A 23,708-nucleotide genomic window follows, 5' to 3' on the forward strand; every position below is an offset into this window, starting at 1 on the left:
GTGGTGACGTTGACCACATTTTCGGCAATCTTGAGCGGTCTTGCAATCTGCGGCGCGGTGCGGAACACGAAAGTTGAAGCACAAATTGCATTTTTCAACTATCTTGTGTAATTCTCCATAGCGAGGTTATTTAAGGCCCGAAGTCGAGTTTTCAGTCTTAATAAACGGAAAGTTCAGCGTACCGGTGTACGAATGACTATCAGGAGCAGCACCCGATGTGCTCTGCGATGCTCCTGACACTCGACCTTTCCTAGCGGTATTACACTTCACTTAACACAGCACAATTTTTAAGCGGAATGATAAATTAATTTAATTGAGATAGAGCCAGCCTGATCCGGCTCGAGGGACCAATGAATAGGTACAGAAAGAGCGGAAAAGCGGGGATCAGGTTTAGGGTTGGATATCTCAATTAAAACGCGTAATTTATTATCAAAAATAACACTAGTAATTTATTTACATTAATTACACTCAATATTTAATATTTTTAATAGCGGATTGTTAAGATAAAAGCGGATTTGTAAATTACAGCGTGGGTTGCAAAAGCGAAGCCGGTTGACACGTGGTTGAACACTTTGCCGGCACTGAAAAAGCGGTGAAATAAATGCACTGTTAACACAATTTACCTATAACAAATTAAAGCGAATTATTAGCGGTTAATTTAAGCAATTTAAATTATAAAATAAGCGAAATGCGGTTTATTAACAAAAAACGAAAGTAAAGAAATACTAATGGCGACTTGATGCAGCGAAAGCGTAGAAGCGAAAGATAATAATAATGCGTCTTCTTCCTCGTCGACTTGGGGAAGAAGGCTGATTGCGCATGTCAGCGGAGCGATCAGCCAATCAATAATTCGTTCTATTGATGTCGACATCGATAGCCAATAGTAAAATTCAATACATGTGGCGTGATCGAGCGGTCGATTGGCGCAAGCGTGTGAAAATTAGCGGGAACGAGCGCTTGTCAGGTGCGTATTGTAAATTTGGGGAGCCCACAGTGACGTAGTGCTCACTAAGTGGGCCTGTTCACTGAACAGTATTCAAATGAAAGGTCTCGATGAGTGTGATGTCGAGATGAGCTTATATCTTTAAAAATGTCAATAGTTCACGAGATATTTGTTAAAATGCACTGTACTTTCTTAACTATTGATGTTTTTAAAGATATAAGCTCATCCCGATGTTACACTCATCAAGAGCTTTCATTTGAGTACTTACATGTATTTTTATATATTTTTCATATATGGGTCATTCTCAGTTAAGACATAAATCGCTTATTGATAAAACGCGGCACGATAACAAATTTGAAAATTTAATTAAATTTTATAATGTTTCGATCAAAACAATCATTCTAAACGTGTCTGCAAGGCGGTCAGTCAATTTATTAATTTTATCTTGTTTTATAAGAAACCAGGGGAGATACTCAATCCAGGAGAGAGACTTGATAAACAGAGTAAGATACTTTGAGAACAGGGAAAGGATTTTAATGTTATTTTATGAATGAAAACAACTTTTCATTTAAGTATTAACTTTATTCAGTCATTTTATAATTTTAATATCAATCCTTAATTATTAGTTAATAATAATAAGACGTTTTTTGTAGCATTGTACTCGAGATTTAATTTCATTTGGGTACTCACATGCATTTTGATATATTTTTCATATGTACATATATATGATATATATAAACATATGAAAAATTGATTTGGGTACTCAAATGAAACGTCTTGATGATTGTAATGTCAGGATGAGCTTGTATCTTTAAAAATGTCAATAGTTCACAAGATACAAGGTCATTTATTGATTATGTATCTAGAGGTAGAGCATTTTTGAATGCAGCCTAAATACTCATCATAATAAATTGACTGTCGGTGAGAATGATATGAAATCTTGAAAAGACACAAATTCAAGTCAAGACCTTTACAATGACACTAAATCTCACTAAAAAAAAACCAATTTTATCATATGACTATTCTGGACACGAAATTTTTCTTATTCTCTTAATAATATATATGGCTATGTAACTGCGTTACTTGGCAAACTAGCAACTAAGTGGCGTTAAAGATGTGCAATTATGAATTAATAGTTAATAAGTAATTTTTAATAGGTAATAATTAATAAGTAATAAGCAATAATTACTCAGCAATTTTTATGAGTATAAATGAATGAAATCACTATGCTAGCTATATGTCATCTTGTTATACATCAAAAATTTATTTTTCTTATGTACTAACGATTGTATTATTAACCCTGTTAATGGCCTAGGTTGTTGGGTTTGTTTATTGAAATAAAATAAAATAATATATATAATAATAACACTTACTTTGAAACATTTGTATGACATTAAAGTTAGCTGTCACTTGATCATATTTTAATTTTTTTTGTATTACTCATGCGAGAAAAGTAGTATCTTGGCGCTCGCTGTTGTGGTTGAAAAAGAGCTGTTTGCCCATTTTAAAATTACGCGTGAGTTTTTTCATAAATGAAACCGTTATTTGAGTGCGAAAGGTTAACTTGTCGCACGCAAATTATTCTTGGCGCATTCAAACTATCTTTGTCGTACGCTATTGACTGTGAAAATTGCTAAAATTAAAATAAAAAACAAAAAAAAACACAATCTAACTGTCAATATTAAAAAAGTGAGGTTGACATTACAAAGTTCGGGAATATGTCATTGTCCCAGCTGAGCAATGTCCCAGTTGATCAATGTCCCATTTTTTACTGTCCCAGTCAGCGAAAATCAAACTAGCGGCCTCTGGTAATTAAAAAAATAACTATAAAAATTTAATTTTCGTTATCGGAGAAATTTTTTTTACAGATGGCGCTGATTTGCGGAAAAATGAAAATATTGAAATAAATATATCTGAGTGATTTTCTTCATAGCTTTTGACTTTTAATACTGGTGCTTGAAACTTTTAGAGGTATCCACAGTACACTGGTACTTTGGACGAACTTCGAATGTTTATTCCAGGTCTTTCCCTCCATAGGTTTTTATTGTAATTACTACCAGTGGATTTTTTAATCAACCCTAAATGCACCGACGACCTTTTCGAATTGATACCTCTACACCAGGTCCTTGCCTCCATGGGTTTTTGTTTTAAATACTACCGGTGGATTTCTTAATCAACCCTAAATGTACCAACGACCTTACCGAGTTAATACGTTAACTCGAGGTGCTTACCTTCATAGGTTTTTATTTTAAATACTACTAGTGGCTTTCTTAATCAACCCCAAATGTACCAACGACCTTACTGAATTGATACCTCCACTCCAGATCTTTGCCTCCATAGGTTTTTATTATAAATACTACAGGTGGATTTCTTAATCAACCCTAAATGTACCAACGACCTTACCGAATTGATATCTCCATTCCAGGTCTTTGCCTCCATAGGTTTTTATTTTAAATACTACAGGTGGATTTTTTAATCAACCCTAAATCTACCAATGACCTTACTAAATTGATACCTCCACTCCAGGTCTTTGTCTCCATAGGTTTTGATTTTTAATACTACAGGTGGATTTCTTAATCAACCCTAAATGTACCAATGACCTTACCGAATTGATACCTCCATTCCAGGTCTTTGCCTCCATAGGTTTTTATTTTAAATACTACAGGTAGATTTCTCAATCAACCCTAAATCTACCAGTGACCTTACCAAATTGATACCTCCACTCCAGGTCTTTGCCTCCATAGGTTTTTATTTTAAATACTACAGGTGGATTTCTTAATCAACCCTAAATCTACCAATGACCTTACCTAATTGATACCTCCACTCCAGGTCTTAGTCGCCATAGGTTTTTATTTTAAATACTACTGGTGGTTTTCTTAATCGACCCTCATATATATACATATATATATATATATATATATATATATATATATATATATATATATTTATTTATTATTTACCGAAGTCAAGTTTGAAGATACTATATATATCATATGTGTCGTCTTAAAATTATTTAGATATGCCAATATTCGAAAAGTTTCAAAATTATAAAAACTTATATTTCTCACTTTCTAACTCGAATAACTTTGGAATGGTAAAACTTATTGAATCTCTGTTAGTTGAATCTTAAAAGCTCTTTAAATAAGCTTCAATTTGAGTACCATATCATATGTGTAGTCTTAAAAGTAAGTCCTATTCCGCTATGCTAAATATGAAATTTGCTGTTGCACTCATTTTTATTTATAATGAAATCTACTTCCATTTCGGCTGTCGAATGGCACTTTTTTTAAATACTACCGGTGATTTTGTTAACCAACCGTAAATGCACTAATGAAACTGATACGTTTACTCCATGTGTCTATTTTGATAGGTTCCCATTTTAAATAATATAGATTAATTTCTTAATGAACTCCAAATATATTGACGACTTGACCGAGTTCATACGTCTACTTCAAGTGTTTCTGATACTTCATCCTATTAATTATTATGTTTATAGTAAGTTTTAGTTTAAATTTATTGAAGTTAAGATGTTGAAAATTCAGGATTACATTACGTATATTGTTTTCATTTGTTTTCCCTGCAGGTTTATATTTGGAATTTTACTTTTATGTAAGTGGCAGAGTTAGCCGAGCGGCACACGTTTGATTTGGGCGATCACCCAGGTAAGCAGCATTGAGCGTGGTCGCACATCCAAGTAATAACCACGCTTAATGCTGCTTACCTGGGTGATCGCCCAAATCAAACGTGTGCCGCTCGGCTAACTCTGCCACTTACATAAAAGTAAAATTCCAAATATAAACCTGCAGGGAAAACAAAATGAAAACAATATACGTAATGTAATCCTGAATTTTCAACATCTTAACTTCAATAAATTTAAACTAAAACTTACTATAAACATAATAATTAATAGGATGAAGTATCAGAAACACTTGAAGTAGACGTATGAACTCGGTCAAGTCGTCAATATATTTGGAGTTCATTAAGAAATTAATCTATATTATTTAAAATGGGAACCTATCAAAATAGACACATGGAGTAAACGTATCAGTTTCATTAGTGCATTTACGGTTAGTTAACAAAATCACCGGTAGTATTTAAAAAAAGTGCCATTCGACAGCCGAAATGGAAGTAGATTTCATTATAAATAAAAATGAGTGCAACAGCAAATTTCATATTTAGCATAGCGGAATAGGACTTACTTTTAAGACTACACATATGATATGGTACTCAAATTGAAGCTTATTTAAAGAGCTTTAAGATTCAACTATCAGAGATTCAATAAGTTTTACCATTCCAAAGTTATTCGAGTTAGAAAGTGAGAAATATAAGTTTTTATAATTTTGAAACTTTTCGAATATTGGCATATCTAAATAATTTTAAGACGACACATATGATAAATATAGTATCTTCAAACTTGACTTCGGTAAATAAATAAATAAATAAATATATATATATATATATATATATATGTATATATATATATATATATATATATATATATATATATATGAGGGTCGATTAAGAAAACCACCAGTAGTATTTAAAATAAAAACCTATGGCGACTAAGACCTGGAGTGAAGGTATCAATTAGGTAAGGTCATTGGTAGATTTAGGGTTGATTAAGAAATCCACCTGTAGTATTTAAAATAAAAACCTATGGAGGCAAAGACCTGGAGTGGAGGTATCAATTTGGTAAGGTCACTGGTAGATTTAGGGTTGATTGAGAAATCCACCTGTAGTATTTAAAATAAAAACCTATGGCGACTAAGACCTGGAGTGAAGGTATCAATTAGGTAAGGTCATTGGTAGATTTAGTGTTGATTAAGAAATCCACCTGTAGTATTTAAAATAAAAACCTATGGAGGCAAAGACCTGGAGTGGAGGTATCAATTTGGTAAGGTCACTGGTAGATTTAGGGTTGATTGAGAAATCCACCTGTAGTATTTAAAATAAAAACCTATGGCGACTAAGACCTGGAGTGAAGGTATCAATTAGGTAAGGTCATTGGTAGATTTAGGGTTGATTAAGAAATCCACCTGTAGTATTTAAAATAAAAACCTATGGAGGCAAAGACCTGGAGTGGAGGTATCAATTTGGTAAGGTCACTGGTAGATTTAGGGTTGATTGAGAAATCCACCTGTAGTATTTAAAATAAAAACCTATGGAGGCAAAGACCTGGAATGGAGGTATCAATTCGGTAAGGTCATTGGTACATTTAGGGTTGATTAAGAAATCCACCTGTAGTATTAAAAATCAAAACCTATGGAGACAAAGACCTGGAGTGGAGGTATCAATTTAGTAAGGTCATTGGTAGATTTAGGGTTGATTAAAAAATCCACCTGTAGTATTTAAAATAAAAACCTATGGAGGCAAAGACCTGGAATGGAGGTATAAATTCGGTAAGGTCATTGGTACATTTAGGGTTGATTAAGAAATCCACCTGTAGTATTAATAATAAAAACCTATGGAAACAAAGACCTGGAGTGGAGGTATCAATTTGGTAAGATCATTGGTAGATTTAGGGTTGATTAAAAAATCTACCTGTAGTATTTAAAATAAAAACCTATGGAGGCAAAGACCTGGAATGGAGATATCAATTCGGTAAGGTCGTTGGTACATTTAGGGTTGATTAATAAATCCAACTGTAGTATTTATAATAAAAACCTATGGAGGCAAAGATCTGGAGTAGAGGTATCAATTCAGTAAGGTCGTTGGTACATTTGGGGTTGATTAAGAAAGCCACTAGTAGTATTTAAAATAAAAACCTATGAAGGTAAGCACCTGGAGTTAACGTATTAACTCGGTAAGGTCGTTGGTACATTTAGGGTTGATTAAGAAATCCACCTGTAGTATTTAAAATAAAAACCTATGGAGGCAAAGACCTGGAGTGGAGGTATTAATTTGGTAAGGTCATTGGTAGATTTAGGGTTGATTAAAAAATCCACCTGTAGTATTAAAAATAAAAACCTATGGAAACAAAGACCTGGAGTGGAGGTATCAATTTAGTTAGGTCATTGGTAGATTTAGGGTTGATTAAAAATCCACCTGTAGTATTTAAAAGTAAAACCTATGGAGGCAAAGACCTAGAATGGAGGTATCAATTCGGTAAGGTCATTGGTACATTTAGGGTTGATTAAGAAATCCACCTGTAGTATTAAAAATAAAAACCTATGGAGGCAAAGATCTGGAGTGGAGGTATCAATTCAGTAAGGTCGTTGGTACATTTGGGGTTGATTAAGAAAGCCACTAGTAGTATTTAAAATAAAAACCTATGAAGGTAAGCACCTCGAGTTAACGTATTAACTCGTTAAGGTCGTTGGTACATTTAGGGTTGATTAAGAAATCCACCGGTAGTATTTAAAACAAAAACCCATGGATGCAAGGACCTGGTGTAGAGGTATCAATGCGAAAAGGTCGTCGGTGCATTTAGGGTTGATTAAAAAATCCACTGGTAGTAATTACAATAAAAACCTATGGAGGGAAAGACCTGGAATAAACATTCGAAGTTCGTCCAAAGTACCAGTGTACTGTGGATACCTCTAAAAGTTTCAAGCACCAGTATTAAAAGTCAAAAGCTATGAAGAAAATCACTCAGATATATTTATTTCAATATTTTCATTTTTCCGCAAATCAGCGCCATCTGTAAAAAAAATTTCTCCGGTAACGAAAATTAAATTTTTATAGTTATTTTTTTAATTACCAGAGACCGCTAGTTTGATTTTCGCTGACTGGGACAATAAAAAATGGGACATTGATCAATTGGGACATTGCTCAGCTGGGACAATGACATATTCCCCAAAGTTCATACTTTTAACGAAAGTAAAAATAATTAATTAATATTGAGCTAATTGTGATAAAAATTAATTTAGCAGAAATTTGATCATTTTAATAATTTTTGTAAAAAATAAATTATGACAAAAAAAAATTTTTTCTAAAATTGACCTGTAGGAATTTTATAAAATAAAAAATGCAATTTTTTATGAATAATTTTTTGGAACAAATTTGTTTGTTAAAGAAAATTAAAAAATTGTAGTGACAGCTAAACTTAATGTCATTTAATTTTATGTGTTGATTGTTTCAATGCGTAAATTTATTTTTTGTTAGTTAATATTAGTTACTTTGAATTTATTATGTTATATAAATTTGTTTCTTTTTTTTTTACTTTTTATTTGTTTTTATGGACTGGGGGGGCTCCGCCCCCCCCCCAACCCCCCGCCAGGGCTTTGCCCCTGGACACCGCTTTTGTGCCCACATCTATCGCCGCATTTGTAATACAAAACAGTATGTGCAACTCGTGCGAGGTTGTCGCACTTGTTGCACAATATACTATTAACAAACAAATTTTTTCCAAAAAATTGTTTTTAAAAAATTGAATTTTTTTTAATTTCTACTTTTCAAATTTGCCATAATTTATTTGTTAAAAAAATTTTTTTAAACTATCAAATATCTAATAAATTAGTTTTTATCACATTTATTATTATTGTACTTATTTTTTAAGAAAGTCAAATTAATAATAATAAATTTTAAAATTCGACGTTATGATTATTATTATTATTATTATTATTATTATTATGTTATTAAATGCTCAGGGGGGTTGTCCCCGGAGTCCGATTCTCCGAGGGCCCAGCCTGAGCTCCATCCATTACTGCTGGACCACTCCGCACAACAAGGCGGTTAGTGATCACAGCAGGCCAAAGTCATTTCCCTAAGTAGACGGAGGGAACCTAATATTACAGCCTTCTGCATCCTGACAGCCAAGAATTCAGCTTTTGATGAGCAAGCTGGAACTCTGGCAAGTGAGGATACAAAAGACTTTCATCCCTCCGAGGACGCCAACAATCAGGACGACGAGCTTGACACGGTAACCTGGATAAAGTTTGCCAATTTCAAACAGGAGATCCTGATATATCTGTCTTTTGTGCTCTTCTTTGGCTGAGATGTTGTGTTCAGCCGGGGCCGAGAACTCAATGACATAAATGTCACGAGTAGCCTTGTCGAAGAGCACAATATCAGGTTTGTTGTGATCTATCCGCCGAGTTGTTGCAAACGGCATGTTCCAATAAATTTTGCAACTGTCATTCTCAACAACCTGGGGAATATCTCCTGGCAGATAGGGCAGCACTGGTGTCATATCAATACCGTAGTAATGACGAAGATAGTAGTACAGTACTCTCAGGGCAGCATTGTGACGCTGGATGTATGCACCTCTCGCCAGCACAGGACATGCTGACAAAATGTGCATGAGCGTCTCCGGGTGTTGTTTACACATCCTGCAGGTCGTGTCCGGGAGCTGCACCTGGAGCACCTTGCTACGGTATTCTAGAGTGTTAATGACACCATCTTGGCAGGCAAATATGAACCCTTCAGTCTCGGACATCAGGCCAGCTGACTTTAAGAAGGAAAACGTCAGCTGGGTGGACAAGCCATGATCACGCACGTGTTTGAAGTACACGCTGTGCATAGACTTGTCCATCAGTTCGCCTAGGAGTAGTTTTTCCTCGGCGTTCCTGATGACGCTCTTAAATTCTTCCTTTCGGAGTTCCATAAGAGCGTTTATTTCTCCAAGACCAAGGGTTCTTGCCGCATATATTGCTGCCTTATATAAGAACGACCCCTTATGCGCATTCTCATGTTTATGAACAATTTGCATAAGAAAGTCATCCTCATCTGCAGTGAAATTGACAACTTCGTGTGTTAAACCCAGGACTAAACGATCGTGAAGCCGCTCCAAGCTCTGCAAACCTCTCCCACCGATCGACCGGGAGAGGTATAATCTGGCGACTGATGAATTGGAGTGCATGCTCCGGTTCATGTTGATAGTCTTACGGGTTCTGATGTCGAGATCTCGCAGATCCTTTCGGGCCCATTTTAAAACACCGAAAGAGTATAGTAAGACTGGGACAGCGAGCGTGTTAGTAGCGGAGACTTTATTTTTACCGGAAAGTTCGGAGGACCAAATTTTCCGGAGTCTCCTAACATACTCGCTACGGAGAGTTGCTTGGACTTCGGAGACCGCATGCATGCGGTGCTCTTCCATTCCTAGATATCTATACAACTCTCTGGCGTCTAATTGTCTTAAAACGCTCCCATCTACCAACTCGACATCATCACCCGTAACAGAGCACTTACCCCTCGCCAGATGTACGACCGCACACTTGTCCAACCCAAAAGACATTCCGACATCCCGCGTGTACTCTGCTACGATGTTAAGAGCCGCCTGTAGATGATCTTCATCAGCACTATACAGCTTCAGGTCATCCATATAAAGCAGATGGGTAATCGAGTATTTTCGATCACCCGGAGGCCCCACAGAGTACCCACGAGTTTTACGGAGAGCAACAGATATAGGCAGCAGTGAGATGCAAAACAGCAGAGGGCTTAAGGAATCACCTTGGAAGACCCCTCGTTTGTACTCTACAACTCCGGTTATGTGCAATGCGTTTCCACTTCCAATGTGAAAACGCGTTCGCCAGAGCTGCATTGTACGCCGAATGCATTCCACTATTTCAGGATTGACCCCCAGGCATTTGAGGAGATATAAAATCAACTCATGAGGAGTTGAGTCAAATGCCTTGCGATAGTCGATCCAGGCCATTGACAGGTTGCGTTGATAGTAGATCGCATCTTGTGTGACACATCGATCAACTATCAAGTTCTCTTTGCAACCTGACAGGCCTCTTTTGCTGCCACGCTGTTCATATATCTGTTGCCATACAGGTTCTATCTCCTGCAAAATACGGTTGTTTAAAATTTTTGTAAAAATTTTATAAACCGCATTCAAGCAGGTGATAGGCCTGTAATTCTTTGGGTCAGACAAGTCACCTTTTTTTGGTATCAGTACGGTTCGCCCTTCCACGAGCCAGTCTGGAATCGGTTCGTCAGCTCTAATGTACGATGTAAATATACGGGCCAGATGGAGGTGGGTAGAAGTAAACTTCTTCCACCAAAAGACATTTATGCCATCTGGTCCCGGGGCAGCCCAATTTTTGCTGCCATTTAGAGCTGAGCGAACTTCATTCACACTGACTGCAGGGCTCTCTTCATCAGCATTCTGTCTACGGTGTTCCCGACAGAATGCTTTAAAGTCGTCCAGAGCTGGAGCATTGGCGTTCACGTTTGGTTGATCTCCATACAACTCAGTCCAAAAAGCTTCCACCCGCTCAGGTGTTGGATAATTCCCGGTAACATCGGTCTTTGGTGTCAGAAAGCGTGAAGGGCTGGATCGAAACAACGAGTTGTCGACCAACCGCTTCAGCCTTTTCTCTAGTGACTTTTTGGCAGTCACTAGAGCCCGCAATTTATTGAGAGACTCTTCCTTGATGACAAGAAGAGTACTCTTATTCAGTGTGTGATGACGCCACCGAAGTTCAGCAGCAATGCGCCGAATTCGGGGCGTGTATGCTCTTTGAGTTGTTTCAAACTCAATCACACACTGAATGCGGGAGACCTGTTTCCGGGATCTGTCAATTTTGAGTCCAAGTTGTGAGATGCGCTGTCTCAACCTTGCCTCGATCGAGAGACAATGTCTCTCTCTCGGAAAAGCCGAAACTGCTGCACCATACACAACCTGGCTCACAGTGAGCAGGGTGGAATCCTCCAGGATGTTTGCACGGAGATCTTCATTTACCGCTTCTAGCTGTTGTTGGGAGTATATACTTACTTGCCGTCCTATAAAGGGATTGTTGTCATCCAAGGAGGAACGGCGTCGCTCTTGGTGTAATTGCGCCGGAAAGGAAAGTCTATTAGACTGCCTTCTATCCGGCACAAGCGATCTTCTATTACGCCGAAGATAAGCGGCATAATTACGCAGGTGTTTAGGCGTAAAATGCTCTAGCTCCGGATGCATATCACTCCAAAGAGTGTGCATCCGGGCCATATAACCGCTCACCCCCGGCTCGCTACGTTGGTAGCACACCAAGAGGTCGACTCGTAGTTCCTCCGTCCACTTAAAGTAAGTCCTTAAAGCGCCAGGGTCGTCATCGTTCATCGGGTCCGGCGTGCTCCTCCCACCTGATGAATGGTCCTCATCCGAAAAGGACCGGTTGTGGGGAGCACTTCTGAGATTACGTCTTGTTGTAACTCAGTATTTCAATGCAGTGGGTAGTTGGCCCACTGCATCGGCTACGTCGTTCGCCTACAGACCTGGTGTTATGGTCTGCGTTTCCCGCGATGCGCCGCTTGGAGGCCACGTAGCAAGCACCGCTTATTATTATTATTATTATTATTATTATTATTATTACTTTTATTATTATCATTTTTATAGATGTAAAAAATTCTACATAATAATTTTTCATTATCGTTATTTTTAAAAAATTACAATAATAACAATAACTTTTATTTTTATTATTATTATTTTTTTTTTAGGTAAAAAGTTATTCAAAAACAGCAGAAGGAACTTTTAAAGAAAAATTAAAAGAAGGTCCAAATTTTGAAGACTTTTTAAGTGAAAAAATTCCCAAATATGATGGAAAATTGAAACTAGACAAAAATGACAAGTTTAGACTAAGATTACCACCCTGGTTGAAGCGCGAAATTCCCATGGGTGAAAATTACGCGCAATTAAAAACGCAATTGAGAGATCTGAAGCTAGCGACTGTTTGCGAGGAGGCCAGGTGCCCAAATATTGGCGAGTGCTGGGGAGGAGGCGAGCATGGAACTTCTACGGCGACTATTATGGTAAGTAATTTTATTAATTATTTTTTTTTTTAATTAAATTATTAACAAGGAGAAATTTAATGACTGATTTTAGCTGATGGGAGACACTTGCACCCGAGGTTGCAGATTTTGTTCAATAAAAACAGCTCGAGCGCCTCCACCGCTCAATCCTGAGGAGCCTGTTAACACCGCGATAGCCGTCGCAAAATGGGGGGTTGATTATATTGTATTGACTTCCGTTGATCGTGATGGTAAGTTGGTTTTTATTTTCAAGTTGGATAGTTTTTAATTATGAATCTTAAAATGAAAATTTTGGGAAAACTATTGAAAATATGGAAAAATCATATGATCCTTTTTTGGGGCATTCCACAATGACTGGTGGAACATTTGACTCTGGAATCCCATCAATTATAAGCTATAATTATGTGACTGAAACTTATACTATAGTAAAATTTATCTTATAATATAGAAGAATAACTAATTAACAACATCCCTTTTTCAAAAACCTCCATTACTTTTTAAGTTTCTCGTAATTATCATTTGACTGAGTGTGACTGGTGGGACATCGAAAAATCCTTCTCTCTTATCAAAGGTATACTTAAAGTCCAATTTCAGTTCGACCACTAAACTTTTAAAAAATACTTCCCTCTCAATACAAATTTTATCCTACAAACATTCAATATTATGAAGAATTAGACTGATTACCTACGTACAAACAATTAAAAAAATTTTTTTCATTGTGACTGGTGGGACAGGCATTTGTGACTGGTGACAAATACAAAATGTCTACATCAAGTTGTTTATTAAAAAGACTTTTATATTTTTTCAACCTTAGAAACATTATTGTTTATATATTTAACTATAAATTATTTAGGATAATTAAAAAAAACTAATTAAAAACAAAAATAAAGGATTTAGCATGCTGACAACACGATCTTGATAAACTTAGGTGTTAATTAATAACGAACTTAAAAAAATTTGTTCTTTAAACTATAATAATAAATATGTTAGTCAATAACAAACATAAAATGAATTTGTTTTTAAAACTATTAAAACAACATTTGACCCGAATACAAGTTAGTACGGCTGAAAAGTTACTAGGAGAAAAATATTGATTTTCTTATTGGTTAAAAAAAATTTTCTTTACAAATTAATAAAATATAAACCTTTAATAACAAATTAGAATGGAGAAATTTTTAAATTTTAGTCATTTTCCCCATTTCGCACGGAATGTTCCTTAAAATCTTAAAATTAAAACTCTGGGAAAATGATTTAAAATATACGAAAGAATCATAAGATAAATAATTTTTCTATTTTATTAATAAACTAATATACATATATTTTTTTCAGACTTACCGGATGGAGGATCCAATCATATTGCAGCTACGATAAAGGAACTCAAGAATCGGTAAAAATTTCTTCAAAAAATTTATAAATCTGTTTAATTAATGAATTAGTTAATTAATTAATTAATAAATAAATAAATATTTTCAGGAGTAATATTTTAGTAGAGGCATTAGTACCTGATTTTGCAGGAAATGAAACTTGTATAAAAACAATCGTTAACTCAAAATTGGATGTATTTGCTCATAACATTGAAACGGTAGAACGTTTGACGCCATTTGTACGAGATCGACGAGCACATTATAAGTAAGTTTGTGATTAATTAACTCTTAGTAATATAATTATACTCTTAATAATATAGATAATCTAAAATCAATTAAAATTTTTAAACATTTATTAAATTAAATTAAACATTTAAAAGTTCCCCGACTTAGCAAAAATTCAAATTTAAACAATAATTTCTAATTTAAAACTTACCTAGACAAATTATTAAGGTCTCGACCTTAATAATAATACTCAATTTAATTAAAAAAACTAAATGTATCATATAAATACGACGGATACAAAATTTTCTTTCGTCTCTTAATTATACAGTGCGCGTCATTGATTCATACCGGTTAAAAATTTTATGGTAAAATAGAAAAATCAAAATTTCGACATCTGTAAAGAAAGAAATCACTAAAAGGAAAATCTTTATAAGCATCAATTTAAACAAAATTGAAAAAATAATGCACTGAAAATAAATAACTCAAAATATCAATCACAATTAAAATAGAAATTAAAAATATCAGTAATTAAAATAATTACACTTTACAAAATAAATAATAGCAAATTTATAATATTAAAAAAAAAGACAACAATATAATTGGATAATTTTAAAAATTATCAAATATAAATATAGACATTGAATAAAATAAAATGAACTGAATTCAGACAAGTCAGTAAAAAGACATTTGAATATTTATATTTATAAAAATATTGACAGTTATTAATATGCGAATTCTTAAACAATAGACATCTATAAATATAGACTAGCAAATTTATAAACCCGTAATTTTAGACATCTGTAAATTTTGATTTATATAAATTCATAAATTAAAATAAAAATACAATTAAATATATAATTGCTTGCGATTTATGAGGTAATAAAAAATTAAAGCAAAACTTCTATAATGCTCGAGAGCCCTTGATTGCAACCCTTGGATGCTTACGGAGTCGGTTCTCCAGGAGGTCGCGGATCAGGCAGCGGCGAAATTCCTCACGCAGCAAAAAATAACCTAGACCATTTTTAAAAAACGAGTGTCGTGTTTATCAGAGTTATCTACTCATAATGGTTTACGGAGTCGGCTCTCCAGGAGGTCGCGGATCAGGCAGTGGCGAGATTCCCCACGATCCAAAAAATAATCTAGACAATTTTTAAATAGCGAGTGTCGTGCTTATCAGAGTTAGCTACTCATAGAGGTTTATCGTCCTCCAGGAAATTGCGGATCAGGCAGCGGATGGATTCTTTGTACTGCAAATAATAACCTACATATTTTTTAATTAAATATAAAAATTTATTTACAGTTTTGAATCTTCATACACATGTCAATTTTTCAAATGGTTATTTTATTTTTCTGTTCCGCTTTATTTTATAAAATTCTTTGTTTAAAGTCAAAAACAAGCGTCGACGACGTAAGAAAAAATTGTAATCAAATATTAAAAAATATAATATTAAAAACAAAATTATAACAGAATGGAAAATTGTAGGGAACATGTACAACGTCAGTCTGAAGAAATTACACTCGCTATTTTAAAAATGTCTAGGTTATTTTTTGGAGCGCAGGGAATCTCGCCGTTGTCTAATCCGAGACCTCCTGGAGAGCCGACTCCGTAAACCATTATGAGTAGATAACTCTGATAAACACGACACTCGTTTTTTAGAAATGGTCTAGGTTATTTTTTGCAGCGTGAGGAATTTCGCCGCTGCCTGATCCGCGACCTCCTGGAGAACCGACTCCGTAAGCATCCAAGGGTTGCAATCAAGGGCTCTCGAGCATTATAGAAGTTTTGTTTTAATTTTTTATTACCTCATAAATTGCAAGCAATTATATATTTAATTGTATTTTTATTTTAATTTATGAATTTATATAAATCAAAATTTACAGATGTCTAAAATTACGGGTTTATAAATTTGCTAGTCTATATTTATAGATGTCTATTGTTTAAGAATTCGCATATTAATAACTGTCAATATTTTTATAAATATAAATATTTAAATGTCTTTTTACTGACTTGTCTGAATTCAGTTCATTTTATTTTATTCAATGTCTATATTTATATTTGATAATTTTTAAAATTATCCAATTATATTGTTGTCTTTTTTTTTAATATTATAAATTTGCTATTATTTATTTTGTAAAGTGTAATTATTTTAATTACTGATATTTTTAATTTCTATTTTAATTGTGATTGATATTTTGAGTTATTTATTTTCAGTGCATTATTTTTTCAATTTTGTTTAAATTGATGCTTATAAAGATTTTCCTTTTAGTGATTTCTTTCTTTACAGATGTCGAAATTTTGATTTTTCTATTTTACCATAAAATTTTTAACCGGTATGAATCAATGACGCGCACTGTACTGAAAATAATAATAATAAGAATGTTTGACTCACAATTTTATTGTTGTTGTTATTATTATTATAATTCAAAAGTATTTAATTGTTAATAACGATAATAATAATAATAATAATAATAATACTAATAATAATAATAATAATAAAACGATTTTGATTCAGTATTTTGTTATTATTATTTTCTAACAGTGTATTTTAAAACATGCAATTTCATTAATCATAATGTTTTGAGATCTTTGTAATTATATAATTAAAGTTTAGAGGATGTAGGATCTTAATAAAAACGCTATGACACTCTATTATTTAGCGACGTTTCGTGCACTTTATTTGCACTTCCTGAGGCTATCATAATACACATCTCAGCATCGTCAACCTTATATTACATTTCTTGTCATGATTCATATTATGTCGATCACAATAATCGGTCACGCTTCAAATAATTAAAATGAGCACAAATCAGCTAGCAACAGAAGTAAATAATTCTGTTGACAACTTCCAGAATCTCATGTCAGCCATCTTAGTGCCGAGTTACTTTAATTTAGATTAATTTCATTAATCTTTTATAAACTTATTTCAGACAATCGTTGAAAGTCCTAAAAATGGCGAAAGAGCTAAACCCGAACTTAATAACCAAGTCCTCAATAATGTTGGGCCTGGGAGAGACCGACGAGGAAGTAGAAACCACCATCAGAGACCTGAGGTCTGCGGGAGTTGATGCCCTGACATTGGGCCAGTACATGCAGCCGACGAAGCGCCACCTTAAGGTGATCGAGTACGTTACTCCCGAAAAATTCAAGCACTGGGAAGAGTTCGGGAACTCTTCTGGGTTCCTCTATACTGCTAGTGGTCCGTTGGTGAGGTCCTCATACAAGGCAGGGGAGTTTTATCTCGCGAATATTATTAAGCAACGCAACCAAGATGTGGATGTAAATATTTAATTAATTAATTAATTAGTTAATTAATTAATTAATTAATTGATTAGCTAATTAATTTATTGATAGCCAATCTCATGTCAAAGAGTGATAGTTGTCGATAGCTTTTTTGTTAAAAATAAATTATTTTTGTTTAATGACTGTCTTTTGATTTATTTATCAAATTCCTGGTATATCTTCTAAACTACTAAAGCTTTAAAAAAAGTTCAGGATAAAATTCAAAGAAAATTTTCTTCTCTACAAAAAAGGTCTCATAATTTTTCGATATCTCTAATAGTTCTCCCAAAATTTTCATTTTAAGATTCATAATTAAAAACTTGAATTTTTGGTCATTATAAATTTCCACAATTATAAAACTGCAATATTTCTTAAACTATTGTAGTTACAAAGAAAAATTTAGGATAAAATTAAAGAAAAATTATTTTTTCTATAAAAAAGGTATCGTATGATTTTTCCATATCTTCAATCATTTTTCCAAAATTTTCATTTCAAGATTCTTAATAAAAAAAAAAAAAAAGAATTTTTGGTCATTATAAATTTCCAAAATTTTGTAGCTGCAATAGATTTAAAACTATTAAAGTTACAGAAAAAATTTGAAAGAAATTTTCTTCTCTACAAAAAAGGTCTCTTTTAATTTTTTTTTTAATTTCCAAGAGTTTTTCTAGAATATTAATATTAATATTAATAATAATAATTAAAAAAAATAGAATTTTTTAGTCATTATAAATTTCCAAATTTTTAAGATTAAAAATCCAAAGAATCAAAAAATACTTAAATCACCATTTATTGCAGTAAATTACAAAGTAATAAAATGCAACCTGTAGGAAAAATTAAAAATATTAAATATAATATTAAATTTATTCAGTGTCCATAGCGACAGCAGGACGAGGTTCGACTCCCTCAGCTGGTGGGTCCTGAGGTTTGTCATCATCAGCACTTGGACCAGCAGCAGCAGGGCGGCCACGCTTTTCATCGCCCTCAATTTCGGTCAAGTACCGTTCCGTCTGTTCCTCGGTCAGAATTTCAAAGACCTGACCCTTTCCTACGACTCCGATGGACACGTTCTATAATATTAATTTATTGATTAGTTAAAAAATTGGAAATTAAATGATTAAAACTGAAAAATACCTTGATAGATAAATCAACTTCGTTGGGCAAAGTATCACGCAGAGAACGTAATCCGTGTTTGATTAATTCATTTAAATCACAAGTTGGAAATTCGTTCAAATGTTTCTCCAAGTAGGTACGAGCTGCTTGAGATCTGGATCCAATGGCCATTGCTTTGCAGTCGAAGTAGTTTGCTGATGGACATGTTTGGTATATATGAGGCCCTTGATCCTGAAAATTTATTTTAATTATCAAAAAAGTTATTTACCCCAATAAATAATATTCATCAATTTTTTTATTATAATTTATTTGACAACTTTAACCACAATTTTTTCTATATTTAATTTTGTTATTAAATCACAGATACATCGCGTTACTAAAACCATAAGGGTGTATTGTACCGTAAAATATTCGCGTGCCAAAAGGTAAAAGGGCGCATAGCAAAGTATGCTTGGTTTATCACCAATCGACTGGTTGACATATTCTTCGCCTAAAAATCAAGCATTGACTTCCTAAAGCTAAAAGGGCGTATGTTTCTAATTATGTGCCCTTTTAGCTTTAGGAATTTAAAAATTTTATGACCTAAAGCTAAAAGGACTTATAAATTTTTTTTCTAAACAACTCATTAAAATGCTTATTTTTAGCCTAAAAATTAAAAAAAAACGGTAGAGTCAAAGAGGCATACTCTAACGATACATACATTCTTTTAAAAATACAATTAAAAATATTTTTAAAAAATCCCATTAGTTTTCGATTAAATTATTTATCCATTGCTTGTTTAAAAATACTTTTAAATTATTATTTTTTCAATGTTGTTTAAGTACTTAGCAGCCGATCCTCTCTTTTTCTCGTGTCGCACTTACTGCAAAAAACGGTACTATCCTTGTTGCACTCATGATTATAAAGCTATTGCAATTTTATGTTTTTCTTTTAAACAAATGAGAATTTCGAAAAAAAACGCTCTGCTATACGAAATAGATAATTAAAAAATCTATTACGTAGCAGAGCGTTTCTTTGAAAATTCTTCTTTGCCTAGAAGAGAAATATAAAGCTGCAATCGTAGAGACCGGCTGTTAAGAAATTTTTTTTTACTTATTAAACTTTTTTATTTTATGTCTTGTGTAGCTATTTATAAAAATTTTTTATAAAAACTTAAATTTTTTTATGCGCTCTTTTAGCTTTAGGCATTACTTTTCTAAAAACTAAAAGGGCGCATGTCTTGAGTTACGCCCTTTTAGCTTTAGGATGCTCGAATTTTTTTTTACAGATTTTTGTGTTTTGAGCGATTTTAAGAATGGCAAAAAAAAATTTTTTTATGCGCCCTTTTAGCATGGATTCCTACTAACTTGTAGCTATGCGCCCTTTTTGCATTAGGCACGCGATATATGTAATTGGATTTATTTAGTACTTTTGAAGTATTAACTTCATCTTTGACAGACATCGCACTTCGAGCTAAACTGACAGTATAATTTTAAATCTTACCTTTTTATAAAATATTATAAATAATAGTAATAATTAATATAAAATCATATTTCTTAGATCAAAAATAATCAAAAATTTATTCTGATGACGATAATTCTTCTGATTATTTGAGATTTTTTTATTCTTCTTTCTTCAATTAAAGCTTTTTTACAAGCTTGCAAATCTCTTTTTTTTTTAATAGCTTGGCAATTTTTTCTTCTTCCAATAATTTGTTCTTTAATAATAACCGTAGAAAATTACAACAAAACAAAATTTACTAACTAAAAAAGATTTTAAATATTATTGTTCAATTATAAATATACATTTTATAATTGTTTATATTTAAAAAAACATTTAATAAAACATTGAATGACTTAAGTGCTCTAAACACTTAACAGGTTTAATTTTGAGATTAAGAAGTTTGTATTATAAATATACGGTCATTAATTGGATCGTGATAAAATCAGGGGGTCCAGTAGATGACTGAATGAATTTTTTACTGGGTAATTAGCCTTTTATGCCATATTATGTCAATTAATATCACTAAATTAATGATGAAATGCACTCACCCTCCAACTGTACGCTTGTTATTTTTGACCGGTTTATGGCTGGTCGCGTTATAAATAAACATAAAATATTTTTTTAAAGCTATAATCACTGCGCAATTTTTTATTATGATAACTAAATTCCATATTTCGTTTTTTTAATACACTTAAAAAAAAAATCTTTGTAAAATAATAATTAATTAACTTTTATATACATCGGTCAACTAATTGGTGACCGGTCAACAACTGGTGCATTTACCCTATCACAAAAAAATTTTTTTTTTCTTTTTTTCCATAGATAATAATGTTTTCAACATTTTTACATTGATTGGAGCAAAAAAAAATTTTTTATACGCCCTTATGATTCTGCAGAACCATAAGGGCATATATTTTGAGATACAACCTTATGGTTTTAGTAACGCGATATTTAAAAATAATTTAGGGTGTCAATATTTAGACCCCTGTCAATAATTAGGGCTTTTACCTTATAGGATCATAATTTTTTTAAATAAATTCATCAACAAACTTACATCATAACCAGCAACTAGTAAACCAACACCGTAAGGACGTCTGTCGTATCTTTGAGTGCATGTTTGCATTTTGTTACCCAGAGTTCCAATCAATCGACCTACTGGAAGTGGGTCGTCGTGGGAATATTTGTAATTTAAACATTCTGTTCTCATGTAACGGCTGTAATTGATAAAATATTTATATAATTACATTGACAATATTTATGTGAAATTTTTGACAATTAAAAATTAATAAAAAAAAATAATTGATTTAATTTTGAAAAAATATATTAAAGTTAATTGACATCAAAAAATTTTGTAATTTTTTGTAATAATTTAATTATAAGAAAAAAAATTTCACTTGTAAAAATTTTATCAAAATTTTAACAATTATTTTTTTTAGTGATAATTTAGGTATTATAAAAATTTTTAATTTTATTGAAATAATAAGTGGAATATTTTTTAATAATTTTGAAACTAAATTAAGAAAATACCTGAGCATACGAGCATCAGCAGTCAAACCAGCGATACTGATCCCCATGTGCTTGTCAATGGGGATTATTTTCTTCTGGTAAGCGGACAATTCAGAGGAGGCTCTTTTCAGTGCAATTAAAACCGCGTAGTCTCTACTTTTTAGACCCACTGTCGCTGAGCCTAATTTAACTGCCTCCATCGCATATTCTACTTGGTGCAAACGTCCTTGGGGACTCCATACTGTCACATCGCTATCATACTGGTTGCGAAACTGTAAAATGTTTTTTTTTTTTTAATTAATTTTTATAAAAATTAATTTTTCCACATTTATTATTATTATTACTTAAAAATCTCAAATTAATAACTATAAATGTGAAAAATTGTACATAATCATTATTATTAATTTGAAATTGTTAAATAAAAAATAATGATAATAATAACACTTATTTTAAAACATTTATGTAACATTTTTTAATTTTCTTTAACAAACAAATTTGTTCCAAAAAATTATTTTAAAAAAATTACATTTTTAATTTTTTTAAATTTCTACTCAAGTTTTTTTCATGTAAATTTTTAATTAAATTTTTTTTATAACAATTTAATTGTCATGAAATTCTAAAAGTATTTTTTATGTCTATCAACTTCAGTGTCATTTATTATTGGAATTAAATTGACATTTTTTAAAAATAAGTACCGTAACAATAAAGATACTTATTGCAACGGATTTATTATTATTATTAATTGGACAGTTACAAACAAATAAATAAAATAATAATTATACTTATTCTTATAAATTTATTTTTACTTGTACTATTTTTTTGAAAAATGTCAAATTTATAATGATAAAGTGAAAAATTTTACACGATTATTATTATTATTATTAATTCTTATAATCTATCATTTTTTGGAATTTCTATAGATAAAATTTTGTTTTTTAATTTTTTTATGATAGTTTATTTGTTTAAAAATAAAAAAAAATTTATCAAATTGTCAAGCAGCAGAATAATTTTTTTGATAATTTTTCATTGAATTTAATATGACAGCTGATTGATTTTTAACTTATTTTATTAAATTAAACAAAAATCTGCTAATTTTCTGGACAACACAATTGAAAAAATTCTTTAAATAATAATAATAATAATTAAAAATTTTATAAATTATCATAATTATTAAAAAAATTATCACCAGTAATTTTCATGAAAAAAAAAAATATTATAATTCTTAAAAATAAAAATTAAATATTTTCAAATTCTAAAATTCAAAAAATTAATAAATAACTCAAAATATTAACAATAATAATAATTGTCAAAATTAAAAAATTAATTTACAAAAATAAATTTTATTTACCATTTTTAATCAAAAAACTCTCCAACACTTCAATCGCAAAATATTTATAAAACAATGATTATTTTGAATCAATTATTAATTATTTATAATTAATAATGAATTGTATTTATTACAGAGTATGACTCTATAAAAATACAAAGCGTTACTTGTTATTCAGAGGTTAAAATTGAGGTTAGAATTTTCGGATAATCATCCTCCATTAGCCCGGTTAATGTTTTAATTAAAAAAATCCCGCCAGAGGCGCTGTCATTTTAAAAATTGCGGGAAATTTGAGTTTGATAATTTAAATTTTTTTTAGCGCCAAAATAAAATTTTTAGAAAAAGACCATTCGGCAGCCGAAATGGAAGTAGATTTCATTTTATTACTTATCAATCAAAATTACAATTGAATTTTAACGTATGATTTTTATTGTAATCATTACAATGATAGCGTTCTAATGAAAAAAATTAAATTAATATTTTATAAAACGAATGCAATAGCAAATTTCATAATTAGCATAGCGGAATAAGACATAATTTTGGGATTACAGAAATAATATGATACTCAAATGAAAGGTTATTTAAAGAGCTTTCAGATGAAATTTACAGAGATTCAATAAGTTATCCCATTCAAAAGTTAATCGAGTAAGAATGTGAATAAATATAAATTTTTATGATTTTGAAAATTTTGAAATCATGGCATTTCTAAATAATTTTGAGACTACACATATGATATGGTACTCAAATTGAAGCTTATTTAATAAGCTTTCAGATGCAATTTACAGAGATTCAATA

The 23,708-nt window shown here is 31.9% G+C and overlaps 2 protein-coding genes across 2 annotated transcripts; one reads left to right on the forward strand and one right to left on the reverse strand.

Moving 5' to 3' along the window:
• Positions 1 to 7,214: 7,214 nt before the first annotated feature.
• LOC123263998 (lipoyl synthase, mitochondrial) lies at positions 7,215 to 17,628 on the forward strand. The gene is made up of 6 exons (XM_044727044.1): positions 7,215 to 7,220; positions 12,308 to 12,619; positions 12,693 to 12,849; positions 13,949 to 14,006; positions 14,093 to 14,248; positions 17,137 to 17,628. Exons 1-6 carry the CDS (start codon positions 7,215 to 7,217, stop codon positions 17,495 to 17,497), a joined length of 1,050 nt encoding a protein of 349 aa, XP_044582979.1. The 3' UTR covers positions 17,498 to 17,628.
• A 631-nt stretch (positions 17,629 to 18,259) lies between these two features.
• LOC123262590 (proteasome subunit alpha type-1) lies at positions 18,260 to 23,005 on the reverse strand. Its single transcript, XM_044724822.1, has 5 exons — positions 22,935 to 23,005; positions 21,608 to 21,858; positions 21,135 to 21,294; positions 18,620 to 18,829; positions 18,260 to 18,555 (listed from the first exon to the last, which is right to left on the reverse strand). Exons 1-5 carry the CDS (start codon positions 22,935 to 22,937, stop codon positions 18,349 to 18,351), a joined length of 831 nt encoding a protein of 276 aa, XP_044580757.1. The 5' UTR covers positions 22,938 to 23,005; the 3' UTR covers positions 18,260 to 18,348.
• Positions 23,006 to 23,708: the final 703 nt, after the last annotated feature.

The sequence above is a fragment of the Cotesia glomerata genome, linkage group LG4, assembly GCF_020080835.1.
Source record: "Cotesia glomerata isolate CgM1 linkage group LG4, MPM_Cglom_v2.3, whole genome shotgun sequence".
In the NCBI taxonomy this organism is placed as follows: domain Eukaryota; kingdom Metazoa; phylum Arthropoda; class Insecta; order Hymenoptera; family Braconidae; genus Cotesia; species Cotesia glomerata.

Bases quoted from the DNA above. Each gene is read 5' to 3' on its own strand.
- LOC123263998 (XM_044727044.1), top strand. The intron at 12,850-13,948 runs GTAAGTTGGTTT...TATTTTTTTCAG, and splicing joins GACTTCCGTTGATCGTGATG to ACTTACCGGATGGAGGATCC. The intron at 14,249-17,136 runs GTAAGTTTGTGA...AACTTATTTCAG, and splicing joins GATCGACGAGCACATTATAA to ACAATCGTTGAAAGTCCTAA.
- LOC123262590 (XM_044724822.1), bottom strand. The intron at 18,830-21,134 runs GTAAGTTTGTTG...ATAAATTTTCAG, and splicing joins TACTAGTTGCTGGTTATGAT to GATCAAGGGCCTCATATATA. The intron at 18,556-18,619 runs GTATTTTTCAGT...TTAATATTATAG, and splicing joins AAGTTGATTTATCTATCAAG to AACGTGTCCATCGGAGTCGT.